This window comes from Molothrus aeneus, chromosome 9, assembly GCF_037042795.1.
Source record: "Molothrus aeneus isolate 106 chromosome 9, BPBGC_Maene_1.0, whole genome shotgun sequence".
In the NCBI taxonomy this organism is placed as follows: Eukaryota; Metazoa; Chordata; class Aves; order Passeriformes; family Icteridae; genus Molothrus; species Molothrus aeneus.
This window is the reverse complement of record NC_089654.1, coordinates 4,401,672-4,419,438: the sequence shown is the minus strand read 5'-3', so window position 1 is coordinate 4,419,438 and position 17,767 is coordinate 4,401,672. Positions and strand designations below refer to the sequence as shown.

At 46.6% G+C, this 17,767-nt stretch overlaps 1 protein-coding gene across 1 annotated transcript; it reads right to left on the bottom strand.

The window, feature by feature from the left end:
• Positions 1-17,578, bottom strand: C8B (complement C8 beta chain). The gene is made up of 12 exons (XM_066555840.1): positions 17,508-17,578; positions 16,037-16,172; positions 14,847-14,988; positions 14,042-14,183; positions 11,874-12,006; positions 11,050-11,247; positions 9,458-9,698; positions 7,859-7,987; positions 6,986-7,149; positions 4,205-4,358; positions 2,232-2,300; positions 1-916 (listed from the first exon to the last, which is right to left on the bottom strand). Exons 1-12 carry the CDS (start codon positions 17,576-17,578, stop codon positions 765-767), a joined length of 1,731 nt encoding a protein of 576 aa, XP_066411937.1. The 3' UTR covers positions 1-764.
• Positions 17,579-17,767: the final 189 nt, after the last annotated feature.

Here is a 17,767-nt window from a genome sequence, read left to right as displayed (position 1 = left end):
TGACAATAGAGCTCTTGCACTATAATGACAGCACCCAGCAGTAGCTGGAATACTGGGTTTCATGGGACCAGACTTGTTAACCACAGCTTGTCCGAGGCAAACATAGGTACTAAGGGCAGAGGACCTCAGGGGATGTGCAGGCAGCTTTTCAAAGTGTTCCATTTGTCCCAGAGCAGCTGTGGCTGCCCTGGATCCCTGGAAGTGTCCAGGGCCAGGCTGGACAGGGCTTGGAGCAGCCTGGGACAGTGGAAGGTGTTCCTGCCCATGGCAGGGGTGGGAACAGTACAAGGAATTGTGAGAGCAGGGTAGTGAGGCACAGTGGCTCTAAATGTCACGTTAGATACTGCTGTGCTCATTGAGATTTAGGCTTTAATGTGCTGGGTTTTGCTCCACACGACACAGGATCTGTGCATCAGTGCACAGCCTGCTGCACGTGAGATCAAAGTGTCTCCTCTTGTCTCAGAGGAGCCTTCACCAACAAGACAGTACAATTTGAAATGCAGCTACCAAGTACAGACAGAGATAAAGCTTGTCTCATTTAGCCCACTGCAACAAACACAGGGAAGAGGCAAAATATTGGTCAACAAGAACATTCAATCCCACAGAACAATGCACACCCAGAGGTGTGGTTCCTAACACCCTCCCAGCTCCCAGTGTCTTGTGAAATTTGATTTGGGTGAGACCCATGGGCAGAGCAAGGCCGGCTCAGCCAGTGAGGTGATGCCTTCCCAAGCAGGCTGGCCATCGGTTCTGTGTGATTCCTTCTAGCAAGGAGCAGTCTCAGAGTCTGGCCCTGAGCAGGAGGAGCCACCATTCTGTGGGGCAGGGTTGTTGCACTGTCTCCTTCTCGTCCTCTGAGCTCCTGAACACGGGGACCAGCTGGCCCAGCACCCCCAGCCTCCACTGACAGCAGCATCTGGAAAAGAAACAACAACAAAGCTGGAGAGGAGCAGCAGAAACAAGCAGCTCTTTCCATGGGAAGAGCTGTCGGCTCCCATGAATTGTATTTGACTCTGTCCCTGTCCACATCACTAACAATACACCAGAGTCATTCACAATGAGGGATTGTTTCAGAGGTGTTAATTCTCTGTTCAGCATTTCTGGTGTTTGTTCAAACTACACTTCAGATAGACGTGAAAGGTGGGGGAAAATAGGCAATTAGCTTTATATTTGCTTGAAGGGTGTTTCTCTCTTTGTCTTAGACTGAGCCTAGATGGGAAACAGACCAACTAAACTGGGCTCAGCCACATTTCAAGGTGGTAGGGGCAGTGTTAGCACTTCAGTGAACAACAGCTTGACTATTCAGCTTTCCCTCCATTGCTTTTCCTATTACACTGATTCTTCTGGACCCTGAGCATGTGAGTGACATAAATTCAAAATACTGAGAATCACGGAGGCAACACATAAAAGGAGGAAAGGGGAGCGAGAAATGAAGATACAGTGTTGACAAATGGATGGATGTGAGCTTTGGGAGGCTTGGATGTGACTGTGAGTGTGAAAAACAGACTGAAGCAAGGTGTTAGGGACTCCACTATTCAGGGCTCCATGGACTGCCTTAGAAACACCCAAAAATTGACTCCCTTGTTCAGAGAAATCTTGGCTTAAAGTGCATTTCAGCCTGGCTCAGTTTGGACACAGCCATGCAGAATGAGTACTGGGTAAGGCTGTAAACAAAGCCAGTGATAAATGCAGTGCATCAAATTGTGGGTTGGTGCCAGAGCTCTGGGTGCCTGGGATCTGGTGTTATTTAGCATAACTTAATGAGCTGGAGGAAGTAAACAAAATGATTAAATTCATAGATGATCCTAAACTAGAAGGAGTTAAGAACATCAGTCAGGAGGCAGCGGAGACATAAAGTGACCAAGAAGCATTAATAAATGCTTCAAAACAGAATAATAAGATTTTAAGATTAAAATGCATGGTAGCATATCTGGTGGAGAACAGTTTGCAACATGCTGGCTTTATCAAAGGGAAAAGCTTAGGAAACAGAGCTGTTTCCTAAGGAGGAGACCTGAGGCCTTCCAGGGATTGTAAATCAGGCAGGAATTCCTATTTTGATCCAATTGTAAGGCACGTACATGCAAAAATAAACCCACCCCCTCAAGAGGGCACAGAAATTCAGAAGCGGGCAGGGGAAATACATCTGTCCCCTTTGCAGGGGCCCAGCTGGGTGCACTGGGCTGGCATCAGTCCCCTGGCCACCCTGGCACAGCTGGGGTTGTTCCTCTCACCTCTGCTCCTGCTGATCTCACAGGCGGTGCCCCTGGTGCCCAGGGGACACAGGCACTCGCACTCTGCTCCTGAAAGCAAGCACAGCACAGAATTACACACCTGGAGAGAGCCACGTTTCCCAGCAGGCACCCACTTCTCCCCAGCACTTCATCTTCTGGGAGCAAGGGACAGTGGGGGAAATGGCATCATTTTTCTCCAGTGCTGAAGGGATCAATACCAATAACCGGGGGAGCTGTGACTGCCCTGCACCCCCTCTCACCTCCCCAGGCATTTGTTCCTGCCCTGCAGCTCAGCCTCAGCCTCACTGCTGCAATTCCACAAGCCAGGGCACCACAGAGTCCTCCTGCTCTTCTGCAAAAGAGGCCACAGAACCCTGGAATGGTTTGGGCTGGGAGGGACCCTGAGGCTCATCCCATCCCAGCCCCTGCCAGGGCAGGGACACCTTCCACTGTCCCAGGCTGCTCCAAGACCTGCCCAGCCTGGCCTTGGACACTGCCAGGGATCCAGGGGCAGCCACAGCTGCTCTGGGGACCCTGTGCCATTCCCTCACAGCCAGGAATTCCTTCACAACATCTCATCTCATCCTGCCTTCCCTGTGGCCTCCTCTGGACTCACTCCAGCAGCTCCTTTTAGTATTTGGGTTTTCAGACCTGGACGCAGCACTGCAGGTGGAGAAAGCTCCTGATAAAGAACAAACTGCAGCATCAAAAATGAGCAACCAGGACAGGAATATCCTAACTTGGCTTTGTGGCAGAGGAAAAACCCAATATCCCTGCTCTGGCTGCCCGGGGATGTGCATCCCATGTCAGGAACCTGGAGAAGAGTTCCCACTTTGGAAAATACACGGCCATTTAAAACCTTTGCTGAGGAGCTCCTAAATGAAATACTAACCTGGACTCAGCTCCTATAAAGTTATTTAAACAAAGGTCACCACGAGACAAATGCTTGAAGTGCTACAATCAGCTGCTGGTACCTGAAGTGATCATTTCTGCATTAGATACAATTTGATGATAACAATTCTCATCAGGACTTTTGCAGATGCAGATTGGAATTAGGCACTTGACAAAATGGTCCCTTTGTTAGAAGCTCTCATCGCATCATATATCTCTTGTTTAGGCAGAGCAGTTTTCATTCAATTTATTTTTCCCCTTCATTTTTTAAATCACAGCCTGCTCACAGAGGAGGACAGCTTCTATCAGAAACAGGGGGAGGTGGTGATCACTGTGCTTGTGGTGCTTATATGGGGCTTTTCATCTTCAAAACCCTTTTACAAACACTAATTAATGCTGAGACAGTAGTCACTTCTCCAGGAGGATGGAAGCAATCTTAAAATCAAAAGGAGGAGACTTAAAGATGTCAAGGATTTTTTTTTAAATGCATAACTGCGAAGTAACAAATCCTTCTTTAAACTGATACAGAAAATGGTCTCTCCCATGACAAGGACGCATCCCTTGACTTTACTGTCTTTACTTACCAGGAATCTACAAACACAGCAACTTATAAAACACAGAGTAATTCCCTGATAAAGAAATGATGGGAAAAACGAAAGAGCAACTTGCTTGCCACAAGCTCCCCACAAATCCCCAACTAATTTCCTTATCGCTCTCTACAACCCCCTGAAAGGTGGCTGTGCTCAGGAGGGGTTGGTCTCTCTCCAGGCAGCACTGACAGAACCAGAGGACACAGTCTCAAGCTGTGCCAAGGGAAATAAAGGCTGGAATAAATTCTGAGATTCTTTATCTTATTAAAGACAAAGTTTCTGGAACGGCTGCCTGGGCAGGTGGTGCAGTCCCCATCCCTGGGTGTGTTTAACAAAGCCTGGATGTGGCACTGGGTGCCAGGGTTGAGTTGAGGTGCTGGGGCTGGGTTGGACTCCATGATCTTGGTCTTTTCCAACCCAGTGATTCTGTGAATTCTGTAAATTCTGTGAATTCAGTCAAGAGGGCAGGAAAGAGGAGCAGCCCCCCAGTACCTCTCAGGAAGGGGATGCCATTCCCAAGGCAGGGAGCACAGCGGCAGGAGCTGCTCTCCAGCTGGAACTCATCCAGAGCCCGGCGCAGATTCTCCTTTATTTTCGTGGAATCAGCCAAGTCAGAGGGAGTCACCAGCTCATACAGTGGCTCTGCCTAAAGGGAGGGGAGAAACTGCATTAATTCCCAGTTAATTCCCATCAACATCCCAAGGTGGCACAGCTGGAGGGGGAAATGGAAGCTGTGTGGCACAGACTCCAGGTTTCCCATTGCTGTTTGCTAAAACCTTGTGAACAACCAGGCCACAATGTCAGGAATACTCCCAGGGATGCTCCCCTTGGTTTCCAACACCAGAGGAGTAACAAAATTTTCTGTGTAACAAAATACAGCAGCCAACCTGTTGGATAAGAAACAGGCTCAGCTGCACAGGAGTTTAATTAAATCCTTTCTCATCCATTTTTCTGGTACAGACATTTTTAGATCAGATTTGCCCAAACTTACATTTTCTGAGTGAGCTCTTACTCTGATTTTAAAAAGATCCCCTAAAAACCGTCCACAAAAATCTCCCCCAGCACAGCCAGAGGCACCAGTGACAGGGATTCACACCAGCACTTCCACCTTCACCACTCCTGCATTTCAAGGCAGGTTTTTATCCTTATGGAGCCCAGATAAGGGTTTCATTGCCTTCCAGAAGGGAGAGGATTTGATCTCCAACTGCAGATGGGGTCAGGGAGAGAAGAAAAGAATTTGCACAGTGTAGTGAAGGTACAGGACCAAGGAGACTTTGGCTCACTTGTTTCTTTTCCTCCTGAGAACAAGGGAAAGTTCAAGTGGGGTGTCAACACTGCCAGTCAGCCATTGCTGCCTGTGGGATGATAATTCCATGTGCCATCAGAGGATCCATCCCAAATTCCCATCCTCCCTGCAGGGATGCTGCCATGCAGCCCACACACAGGAAGCACCAAAGATCACCCTCCTGCCAACACAGGCTCACACTACAAGAACTAAAGAATGTTCCAATAATATAAAAAAAAAAAAAAAATCCTCATTTCCTGCTGCTGCACATCCACTCTTCATCAATTATCTGTGATCCATACTTTGCTTTTTGAATTCAGACCATACAAATGAGGAAATACACTAAGAGTGACCTGCCAAGTCCCTCCAGCAGATGATTTATGAACTGATTTGCTTTAGTTTTCCCTAACTAAGCATTCTTGGCCTGACATTTAGTCACACTCCACTGGTACTTTTGATCTTCCAGCCCCACAGGGATATTGGTATGGAAATGAAGATACCAAATCCAAATTACATCTGCCTGAGATTTTTCACTGGGCAGCCTGGTCAGTGATGCCAGGCAAGACAAAGAACACCTCAGTTCCTCACGGGAGGTTTTTCTGAGAGGGGGATTTCGTGCACAGGGCTGCATTTCTCTTGTCTCCTGCCCTGAGACCTCCCAGGGCATTTCTGGAAGGTCAACCCACAGCACCCCAGGGGCTGCAGCAAGTGCCAGATGGGCACTGGCTGTATTTCCAAATTACTGCTTTTTGCTTGCTTCACCTTTTTAGAATTCTTCTTTCTTGAGAAACAAACCCCTTTTACAAATGTAAAGATTTTTGCCTAAAATTAAATTTTAAATTTAGGTTTTACCTAAAATTAAATTTTGCCTAAAATGAAATTTTAAATTTTTAAGGAAAAACAACTATAAATCAACTTCCAGCTCTAGCAGTCCAAACTCCTGTTTAAAAGGATGCTCTCTTGCACCTTTGCACTATTCACTCATTTTGACATTACAGATGATGAGGCAGAATTGCTGCACACTTCTGCTTGCTTTTTTGCATTTCTAAAACTCTCCAGGGATCAAAAATCCTCGACTCTTCCAAGCCTAACTCCTGTTTTTAAGGTTCAGCTAAGCTGCACAATGAAAATTCACCTCAAAGAATGGGCACTGGTGCTCACAGAAATAAACATCAAGGAACATCAAGATAAATAATAAGGAAAATAGAAGTCCTTATAAAATATATTATGCCAGATGCAATTTTTGGTAAGTTATACATTGGTAAAACAGAAGGTGATTATCTGAATTGCCTGGCAGGCAGCAGGAAATGACATCTGCACAGCCAAGTTAAAGGGTTAAAGCTGTTTACTCTGTGTATTTCCAACCACAGTCCCTTTAAAGCACCCCACCTCTGCATTTCTGAATGCTCACTTAGAGAAGCTGCACAATAAGGTCTGTTGGCACTGACATATTTTATGAAAATCCTTTTGCTAGGATTTTTCTTTTGAGAAGCTGAGAGGCCTCAGAAAGGAAATGTGAACAATAACTACGTGATGGCTGTGTAATATGGTCTGGAGATGGTTTACCAACAGGTGCATCTTTGATTGGTTTCATGTGGATTGTTTTTACGTGATGACCAATCATGGTCCAGCTGTGTCGGACTCTGTTCAGTCACAAGATTTTATTGTTCTTTCCTTTCCGGCCTTCTGAGATCTCCTTTCTTTTTCTTTAGTATAGTTTTAGTATAGCATTTTTAATATAATATAATATGATATATGATATGATATAATGATATAATGATATGATACAATATAATATAATAATCAACCTTCTGAAACATGGAGTCAAGATTCTCATCTCTTCCCTCATCCCGGGGACCCACAAACACCACCATAGTCTGTTATTCCTGTTGGTTTTTTTTCTTTTTTTTTCTCTAAATCCTGGCTATTTAAACACAGAGTTCTCCAAGGAGCTCAGCTGGGGCTTGTGGAAGGGGAGGATGCAGTACCTTCAGCTTTATGATCTCAGGGTTGTACTGCACAGCATCTCCCCACTGCTGCATGAGCTGGGCCGTGGGCAGGTCCTTGTGGGCCAGGGTGGTGATTTCTTCACTCGCTCCTCCACGGACCAGCACCTGGAAATCCTCCACAAACTGCTTGCTGGCAGTGCTGTCTGCAAAAATGCACTCAGGGAAGAGCCCAGCTGTGCCCACCCTGTGCCTTTGTGGGCTGCAGTCATCACTGACACCAAAATCGCTCCCAGGCAGGACCCGTCCCACCCAGAGGGCAAAGGAAAAAGGCCACAGGTGCTGCTCACCTGGTTCCCTGCACAGTGTGTCCTGTGTCCCTCCTGCTCCCCTGCAGGAATTCTCCATCCTGCACCCTGCATCCCTCCCCTGAATTCCCTCCCCGTGCTTTGAAGCTCACAGGTCCTTCCACAGCCCCATGCTCCTCAATATTCCCTGTTCTGCCCCATGGGTTTCCAGGTGCACCTTCCTCCTGTGCACACCCCCGGCTCCCCACGTCCCCAGAGGCTCCCACAGCACCATCACCTCCCTGTTTTCCCCATCAGGATGCAAAGAGAGGCGTGCTGGGTTGCCCTGCTGAGAGCTGGGGGTTGAGATTTGACACTGAGCTGGCCAGGTGGGTGATGGTTGATCATCCTTGGGATGCTGAGCAGATATTCACTCTCCACACAGAAAATCTTGGGAAAAACCCCAAGCTCTGAGGTATTTCCCCCTCTGTTAAGCCTGGCTGGGGTTAGCCCCCAGACTCAAAAGTGGCTGTGAGGGAGTGGGGGAATAGTTCAGGCAGGCAAGATGACAAAACCCTTCCTTTCACTATGACAAAGAGATGAAATGGCAGAAGTGTTTCATGCTTACCTCCAATCTCTTTCAAAAGGGCATTACAGCCAGCTAAATCTACTCCAAGCCCCGCAGAGAATTTACCAAAATTCACAGCAATGTTAAAGCCCCTCTGTGCACATTTCTGGACATCACTCAGAGAATAACCTTAAATACACAAAAATTGTAAAGTTTTAATACAATTGTTTCATGTTTTATGTCCACCTACAAAGAAAATGAGATTTATAAGTATTTTTGCTTTAGGAAAAGAAAAGAAAGATATGAAGAAGGTTACTTTTTAGGGGTTTTTTTTGATACTTAACAGAACTATATGAAATGAAATATCTGCATTCTACAGGACTCAGAAGCCAAGTGGAAATGAGAGGTAAATGCTGGAAGAGGAGGATTTTAGTCACCAACCCAGCTGGGCCCACAGCACCAGCTGAGAAATTGGGAAACTCTGTTAGAATACCTGAATACCTGAAATGTGAATCTAAATTTTGTCCCTCTCTGTGACTGCAAGGTAAGGAACTTCCCACACAGCAGAAGAACAAACAAGCAGAGTACTACACAAAGCAGAGCCCAGTAAATGCCTCTGCAAAGAGACAGCAGAGGCAGTTCCTCACTCCCCTGCCAATGAATAAATAATTGAGAGTGCAGCTATTGATTAATGTCACACTGCTCACTCTGTCCTACACAACAATCATCATTTCTCACAACAAAGGGAGCCAGAGCCAAAGAGCAGGAGCAATGTCAGGCACAAGAGTCACCCAGCAAATTATTTACTGTTTCCAACATGCTGGAAAAGCTCTCGAGGCTAAAGGTGTTCCAGGACTGCCATTTGAAAGGCAGTGGAAAAAGATCGTGGGTGAAGCTTTTCAAAGCTAACAGAACTGTTAAGATCCATGATTCTCATTCATCTCAACATCTTGTCAGCCTCTAAAATGCTGTTGTCTAAAATGCTTGCCACAGGGCTTTGTGAACTAAATCCAGCCCATGACGCTGAGCATGCTTTGAAAACCTCTTTATTCACTGCCTCTACTCCCACATTTCCTGCAGGATTTCTTTGAGATGTTGTTGAGCCCTTCTCCCATCACCTCCCTCTCCCTCTCAGACCTGAGTCATCCCCGTGTGCCTGCACAGAGGTTTTCACACCCAAAATCCAGCCACAAAGTGTAGGAATGTGCCCCCCTGTTGATGGAGTGACAAAATTATCCTTTGTCCCCTTAAAAAGGAAAGAAGCCCAGAAGTTTCCCTCCTCAATTAGGTGAAAAAGGCATCTCATAGGACCTGGGGGACTTCACCTCACACTTAAGGATAGCTAATTGGACAGGAGCCAAAAGTCCCACCTGGGCAATTTACCAAAAAAAAGAAGAGAACAAAGAAATTGCTCTTGTGAGGTGTTTGACCAAGAGCAAGAGCCTCTTGCACCTGGCTGTTTTTCTCTGTAAAGAGTTTATTATTTTGCCTTTTATTAAACCTTTTTGCTTCCAACAGAAGCCATCCTGCTGATTTTATGCCTCCAAAGGCAGCTGAGCTACCTTGGGTGAGAAATGAACCTCCAAGAGCTGATGAGACCTGGCTCCAGGAGGGCTCCCATTCCTCCAAAGCTCCTTCCCCACCATCAGCTGCACGTACCTGCCTTGTGGAGCTCGTGGCTGTTCATGACCAAGGTGTACTCATAGATGCCTCCAAGAGTGGCCTCCTGGATGAAGTGTGTCCCAAAGTCCCTGAGGAGCTCCCGGTACTCCCCGTAGCTGTACTCCACAGGGAGCTGCCGCAGCCGCCGCAGGAACTCGTGGTGCAGCATCAGGGCCCGGGGCTTCAGCTTGTAAGCACCAACAGCCAGCTCACAACGGGCGTGGAGGAACTTGCTGGACTGCAGGAAGGGCAGGAGAACCCAGGAGGAGTGAGGGATGGCATTCTCAGGACAACGGGAGTTTGTTATTTGCAGTTAAACCATCAGCGCCGGTCGGGATTTATTGATTTCACAGTTTCCAACTGGAAATCCTATAACTGGAAATCTGCTAGTTTTCATCTCCTAAAAAAATCTCCTGTTTTTTGCAAAAGCAAAACTTTTAGTAGTAAAAGTTGCTGAGAGTCAGGCCATGATGGGGCACAGGAAAAGGCAGGGCCCAGGTTCTGCTGTGGCACATCCAGAATGCAAGGACACCTCAGCATCCTGCAGGACTGCGGGACTGCTTTACCCCTAATGAAACTTCATCTCTCACAAGCTTCCTCCTGAAAAATTCTGACATCTGAAATCATTATTTGTATGGGAAATGGTCACTCTCTGGCTGAGCCAGATTCATATTTCACAGACTTATCAAAACTGAAAGGAAAGAAAACTCAAACACTCTCTCTCTCTCACACACATACTTATATGGCTCTTTGTAGATATGTAAACATGGATAATTTTTTTCTCTCCCCTTTCTGGCATCAAAATCTGGAACAGAAAATGTCTTCCATTATGTTCAAAGGATTTAGTGTTCAGTTGTCTGGGCCAGCAGGACAAGCACATCAAGGAGGGATCAGTATAGAATACTGCAGCTTAAATAATAAATTCAGAACTTAACATTTGGTTTCTTTATGGGTATCTGTTGCAGATGCTTCTCATCAACCTCTGATCTTGTTGTGAGGAATTCCACTTTGCAGGAAGCAAATGCAAGGACTACTTTGCCATTCCTGAGTACACTTTATACTGAAAGGAGACAGAGATTGGGGATAGTATTACACCACTGATATGAGCTACCTTTGTTTATGGCAATAACAGATGAAAAAGAAACAAAACCAAATGATGGCAGTCGTAGGAGTTACAGATTCAAGTTGAACAGGCTTTTCAGTTTCAATATTTCACTACAAGCATTCAAAGGTGGATGCCCAGCAGGGCAGTGGACAGACCACACTGAGAATCAGAGAATTTCCACAGCTGGAAGGGATCCTCAAGCATCACTGAGTCCTCTCAACAAAGTTGTGGCTGATTTCAAAGGCCAAGCAGCCCAGATCCTGGCTGAGAGCTGAATGGAAAAGCTCCTGGATGCTGCAGACACAAAGGAAGGCATCGTGGGGGTAGTCAAGCCTTGAACAAATGGCAGAATCCAGTTGGGGAAAGGATTTGATTTATCCCAGTGCTGGCTGCTGACCTCAGGAGGAGCCTCAAACCAACACACACACACACACACACACACACACACACACACTTAGAGGGAATTAAATGGAGCAGTGCTTACACTTGAAGAAAATCTTTTCATCCTCTGCATGAACTTCTTGAACCTCATGTCATTTGAGCTGTAACCAAGTTCAAACATTTTTGGTATTTTTATACCGAAGCTGAAGCTTGACTGTTTAGCTTTTTCCTTCAGGACACTGCTTTCATAATTTGAGTAGGAGTCATATTCAGTCATTGTAAATTCATATTTGCCTTTGGTCTAAACAGAAAGGAAAAACAACACGTCTCATTTCCTGCACAGTGATTGTACACCTGAAGCGTGGGGAAGGAATGCAGACACAAATATGGTCGTGAATTAATGCTTGCACTTTGAAGATGAAAAGCCTTGTATAATTGCAAAGCACTATTATTATTAACACAGGTACTTCAAGAATACTTGATTTACAGCAGCAGGAAAGCTCCTATCTCCTCCATACTGCAAGGTCCTCAGGCTTTCACTTAATATGTCAATCTTGTGCAAAGAAGGTGAAATCTTAAACACAGACATCAATTTAAGAACAAATTCTAAAAAGAAAAGGTTTTCAAGTGGGCAGCACTCAAAAACATCATGCCATCAGAAGCACTAAGGTCAAATATATGATATTTGAAATACAGCTTTGATGCATGACAGGAACAAGTTTTCCACACAAAGCCTGTGGTGTGTTCAACATTGTGGAGTGTGTGCGGTATGAGGATGTTCTAGAACAGGGTAAAAATCAGCCTGATCCTATTGGGTGTCAAGAATTTTGTGATTTTTTTACAAAGTGATCCAGCAATTATCTTTGGGCACTAAATCCATTGGAATGTGTGTGTGTGAGTTTATCTGCAGGCACATCTGGCACGCACCTCTGGTGTGTAGCTCTCCACGTTGTAGGGCTTCCTGAACCTGGTGTCTGTGATGTACTGGGGAGAGCATCCCCCAGCATAGTACCTGTGATCAAGGACCAACCCCTCCAAGCTGTTTGTGAAGATATTCAACCTGTAGGTGAAGCAGAACAGCAATCTTTTATGGCACCATCAATTCAGAGCTAAACACCGAATGTCTTGGCTGAGAGAGACAAAAGATAGTTTTATTTGGCCACAGGCTCTTTGTTTCACACTTCTTTATTCTGAAACCCCAAAAGAAAGCTTGGCCTCTTTCACTGTCCAGCCAAGCCAGGTGCTGCAGAAGGACCTGACTAATGAGAAAGCAAAAGACAGAGCTGAATTTTGACACCTGATGAATATAAATGGCAATTTTCATCCCCCAGCTGTGAATGACACCAGTGTTACTGCCACCAGCACTGGCAGTAAAAACCCTGTGGCCTTTGCTGGAACTCTCCAGGAAGAGCAGAACAAACTGGATCAGCCAGCCAGACCCTCACCCCACCAGGCTGCTCACTCTGACTATCCCCAAATATCCACAGCACCCTTCAGAACCTTCAAAGACAGATTTGCCCATCCAAGCCATCAACCCAGACTGATCTGTAATTCCCACGTCTTCATCCTGGTTTATCAGCCAAAATCTTTGCCAGGTTGGCTCAGGGGCAACCAGAGGTCAGCAGATCACAGTAAAAATTGTTGGGGAACAAGAAAAGAGGGACTCAAGCCACAGCTCAAGTAATCCCTGAAAGCACAGGGAGTTTTCCTTTGATTTCAGTGGATGAAGGACAGAAACCTTAACCTGTCTGCTCTAAGGAAGGGTGCAGCACTGCAGTTTGTGGAGATGAGGAGATTAAACCCCATCACTTGCTTTTCCCATTGCTGCTGGTGGGGTGAAACTTCATCAAAAAACCCCACAAAAAAACTATCAGCGCTCCAGGACTCTGTTGGATCTGCCTCTCCTGATTTTGGGGAGAGAGGCTTGCATGATAATGACACTGAAGCTGTAAAAAAATTAACTCTAATTTTAGAACAATCTGGAAAAAAAGGGAAGTCCACTAAAAGCAAATTACTGAGCAATTGTAGCTTCAAAGAGATGAGAAGCATGTTCCTATAATTGTCCAACATTATTTTTAATTTTGATTAAACTCAGAAGTACAAAGCATTAGTAATGACATGTGCAGAAGCCATATCTCCAGAGAATAATGAGAATTTTTTTTCTTGCAATATGATTTTCCTTTTTCTTTTTTTTAATGTAAAAAGCAATTTTTTCCCTGCAGAGTAAGAAAAAACCCCCCCTCTTTTCACACAGTCTGATCTTACAGAAAGTTGTCACAATCTTAGCCTGCAAAAGCTGAATCAATTCAGACTTAGATTTTAATCCCCACAGAGCTGCTAATAGGCAGGTTTACTCTACCACCCTCATACAAAGCACAAAACTTCCCCCACCTCTCAATGTCATGGAAGAAATCAAAAGAATTTGAATACCTTTTCCCCTCCCCACCAAACCCATACAGGGTGTAAGAATACAAACCCAAGGATTAATGGAATTATTTGGTTTAGGAGGGACCTTTAAAGGTCATTTAGTCCCACCCCCTGCCATGGGCAGGGACACCCTACACTATCCCAGGTTGTTCCAAGCCCTGTCCAGCCTGGCCTTGGACACTCCCAGGGATCCAGGGGCAGCCACAGCTTCTCTGGGCACCTGTGCCAGGGCTTGCCCACCCTCACAGGTGGGAATTTATTCCCAATCCCCCATCTAACCCTGTCCTCTGGCAATGGAAGCCATTCCCCCTTGTCCTGTCGCTCCAGGCCCTTGTAAATCACCTCCCTCTGTCTTTGTTCCCTCCTTCAGGTGAAAAGCTGCAATGGCTCACCCCACAGCCTTCTCTTCTCCAGGCTGAACAACCCCAATTCCCTCAGCCTTTCCTCTTAGCAGAGCTGCTCCATCCCTCTGACCAACTTGGTGACCTTCTCTGGACCTGCTCCAACAGCTCAATGTCCCCCAGGCTTTGGATCAGGTTCCTGGATCCCAGCTCACTCCTGGGCACAGCAACTGCTCCAGCTTTCCTCTGCTCAGTGTTTGTCTGAAGTCACATTAGATCATGCTCAGCCTTAAGTAAGAGAGCATCTCACCAAAGTCACAGCCTTACCCTTTTGCCAGGTTCTCTATTCCCCAGTACTCTTCCATCTTCTGGTCACATTTCCTGAACACTTTTTTGCAGTTTTTCTCATCTGACTGGTCCCCACAGTCGTCATCCCCATTGCAGAGCAGCCTCCGTGCAATGCATCTCCCTAGGATGGAAGGGGAAAGTTACCCATGAAACAATCTGTGTTCACACTCCCTGAGACTGAGTCTAGGAGCAAAACAAAAAATTCCTGGAATTGAATGGTTCAAATCTGGCTGGGAAAAAAAAAAAATTCTTCTCTATCTGCATGGATCCCCAAAGTCCATCTGCTCAGTTTCACTCAAAAGCGTCATAATCTTAAAATTCCTTGCTCATTTTAGGAAAAACCCCCAATAATTAAAAGCATAAAAAAGTACAGAATGTTTTTGGTAATTTTTGTTTCTTTGAAAGAACAAAGATGCTGTTTCAGCAGGCCTTGTATATGGTATTATTTTTTGTCTCTCTCCCCATGTCCAAAATTATTGAGTGTTCTCAGTCTCACCAAAACACTGGAAGATGCAGAGCAGAGGCTTTTCCTTTGCCCCATTCAGGTGCTGAGCTCCTGTTGCTGTCCCTTGTGCTACAGATTTTGCTGACATAACCAGGTTACAATTTCCTGTTTGGAGGTTCTAAAGATGGCCAATAGACTCACTGACACAAACACAAGCCCGGAAGGAGGCAGGTCAGCTCCTGGCATCCCTCTGGCCCAGTAAACTCCAGTGGAAGCACAAAGTTCAGCACCGTGGCATCAGGAATGACACCTGAGCAGCACCAGCTCCCAAATCCATACCTGTAACTGCACACACAAAGCCATCACAGCGAGCTCTGCTCCTGCAAGGGCTGTTGGTGACACACTGCTCAGCCTCCCTGTCAGAGCCATCACAGGGATCTCCACCAAACTGAGAGGGCTGTTCCAGGCGGGCAAACCTGTACTGTGATGAAATAAAAAATATTGACTCAAGTGCACAGAAATGGTGAATTTTACGCTTCTCTGGTTGAAAAACAAACTTTGTGTCGCCGGGATCTGATCTAAGCGCGCTCTGTCATATTAAAAGAGAAAAGTGTCAGCACACAAGTGTGAAGCTGGTAATTTGCCTCATTTCAAAGGTTTCTGATCTGCGACAGTTTTAATTTTACTGAAGAAGGGTTGAGGATTGGGAGGGATGAAGGAAAGTTTGCTTTTCTTTGACAGTTTGTTTAAATGAGCCTGACAGTGCAGTGCAGGACTTTGCAAGAGTAAGGAAGGATCCAGTTCCATCTCCTCTCTTTCAATTAGCGCTGGTAACGACATCCCTTGTTATTTTCAGTCAGTGTATTTACTTGCCCCTCTGTATCATTAGGGATTTTTTTCCGCCCACAACACTGCTGTGAAGCAGTCAATTACTCCATCCAATATGTTGTCCCTCCTTTTTTTCCCCAGCTTCTGAGATTAACTCCTTGATATGAAGCTTCACTCTCCCCCCAGCTCCCATCACTGGTTATTTCTGCTTAAGCCTGGGAACAGCTTCTCCAACTTGTTAGCAGAGGTCTCTCTAGCAACGGGGATTTTGCTCTTCACGCTGTTGGGATCATTACTTTCATTTGATGGGGCTTCTCGGGTGGAAAATGCTGCCTGGCAGACAAGAAAAAAGCATCTTAATCCTGAGAGGCACCGAGCGTCTCCAGGTCCCACGGGGGACCATTAGTGGGGAAGGTGCCTTGCACTGACGATGGAAAGACAGGACTGTGTTGGAAAGTCCCTGCAAAGCCTGGCCTTACACCTTCTCAGGACAGTGAGGCACCCTGCAAAGCACTGGAATCACTGGGGGTGGGAGCTGAAGAGCTAAAAGCCACCTGAAAGCAAAGCCCGTGGTCTCACCCTTACAGGGCTTTCCTCATCAGCCCCTCTCAGTTTGCCCAACCCTGCAGACAAAAGGGACATGGCTCAAAGGAGGTCCCACCTCCTGGTTTCTCAGCGGTCCCCAGAGCACAGACACTCACCCTTTTCTTCTGGCAGGGGTCACACTTGCTCCAGGAGGACCAGGAGGAGAGGATGCAGTCACGGGGCTGCGGTGGGACACTGGCGGAGCGGGCGTGCCTGGCCCTGGCCACACTGGGGCTCAGGGACTCCTGGCCACTGTGTCCAACAATACGAGAGCTTCAGGATGTGAAACTGTGAGCTGTGAGGGCCTGGCCCCTCAGCCTATGCCTGTGTGAAACTACACACCAAGGAGAACTAACACTCATCACGCTTTGTATGCAACCTCTGGATTTCAGTCCTCATCCTGATGGCATTCGTTCCACTGGCACGGATTCTGTAAAAACCTGATCCACTCTCCAGTGCCTGCATGGGAAACTAAACCCACAGCCCACCAATCTGGGCTTCACCTCAAGCTGTGCAAGCAGTAAAACCTTCACCACCAGCTGCTGCCCTCACTCCGTGGCCCCAAGGTCACATATCTCCATGATGAACATCAATCTCAAGAAAAGGCCTGGCATGCACTCAGCATTTCTCAAAACCTGGCTTAAGAGTCTCTCTTTGCCCAGCAGCCCATTTTCCCCCAAGCTGGCCAAAGACACTGGTCTTAGATTGTACTCTCAGCTCATGAGTCATTAACACATTAGTCCCTTTCAGCCCAGTAATGAACCTGAACCCCAAGTGTGAGCCTTTACTGCTCACCCCAGCCACTCTCACTGTCTCCAAGGTTTCCACAATGCCAGAGTTAAAATGCTGCCTCCTCTTTTGGTGGATTCAGGATTTCTGATTAAATCCTTGTCCCAGACAAATGCTCCCTTGTTGCACCTCCTTCAAGTGGGGAGCTTTAGTAAAATGTTGACAATTAGTTTCTTTTCATACCCAGTTTGACAAGGAAACTACCACAGCGATGTTCCCAATTCTTCCACCCTGACAAGGAACAGCATCAGCTGAAGCTTTAAGTATGATTTAGTGCCTGGCATGGGGTTCCCATTATAGCATATTAAAAATCACATTGAATAAAGGAATTACAAAACCTCATCAGCTTGCTGAGGCATGAAATCAAAGCTCAAAGTTCAGAGAACAGTGCAAAAATATAGTTTGATTGGAAAGATTACAAGATGCAGTTCTCTGAAACAGCAAAATCTATTACACCAGCAGAGACAGGAACAGCTCTCAGCCACATTCCCACCACTTCTGCACTTGAAGGAAACAACACCCGTGTGCCCAGCCCTCTGTGGGGCAGCCAGCATGGAAGGAGGCTGCATGTTCAACGAATTCCACGTTACAGCACGAGCATGGCAATTTGTCAGCTCCAATTCATCACCAGGACTGCTCCTCTGAAGGCAGAAACGCTGCTGCCCTACGTTGACGTCTTTTGCCATTCATTAGAGCTGCAGAAATCACTCAGGACAGCCATTACAGCCCCTACAACGCCCAGGCCTGTGCTGACCCTGCTGGTTTCTCCTGCCATCCCCTCCAGAAGCTCTCACTCACCCAAAGCCATAAGCAGTGTGGGTGCCCAGCACGGCGCAGAGCAGCAGCAGCAGCAGCAGCTGGGCGCTCATTGCTCCGAGGTTCTGCTGCAGGTCCCACACCACCAACACCCCCACCCTGCCTGCTGTGGGGGCCTGAACAGGGTTCAAGCACAAAAAAGAAACTGCAGAGCTGCTCTGCCACCCTGTAAACAGCAGATGAGGCAGCAGCTGGCAGGCTCACAAGGTAAACGCTGCAGTGGCTGGTCAGCACACACACGG

Coding starts and splice junctions, on each gene's coding strand:
- C8B (XM_066555840.1), bottom strand. CDS start 17,578: ATGAGCGCCCAGCTGCTGCTGCTGCTGCTGCTCTGCGCCGTGCTGGGC. Junction 12,007..14,041: donor ATAGAGAACCTGGCAAAAGG/GTAAGGCTGTGA, acceptor CTTCACCTACAG/GTTGAATATCTTCACAAACA. Junction 4,359..6,985: donor CTGAGATCATAAAGCTGAAG/GTACTGCATCCT, acceptor CCCTCCCTTTAG/GCAGAGCCACTGTATGAGCT.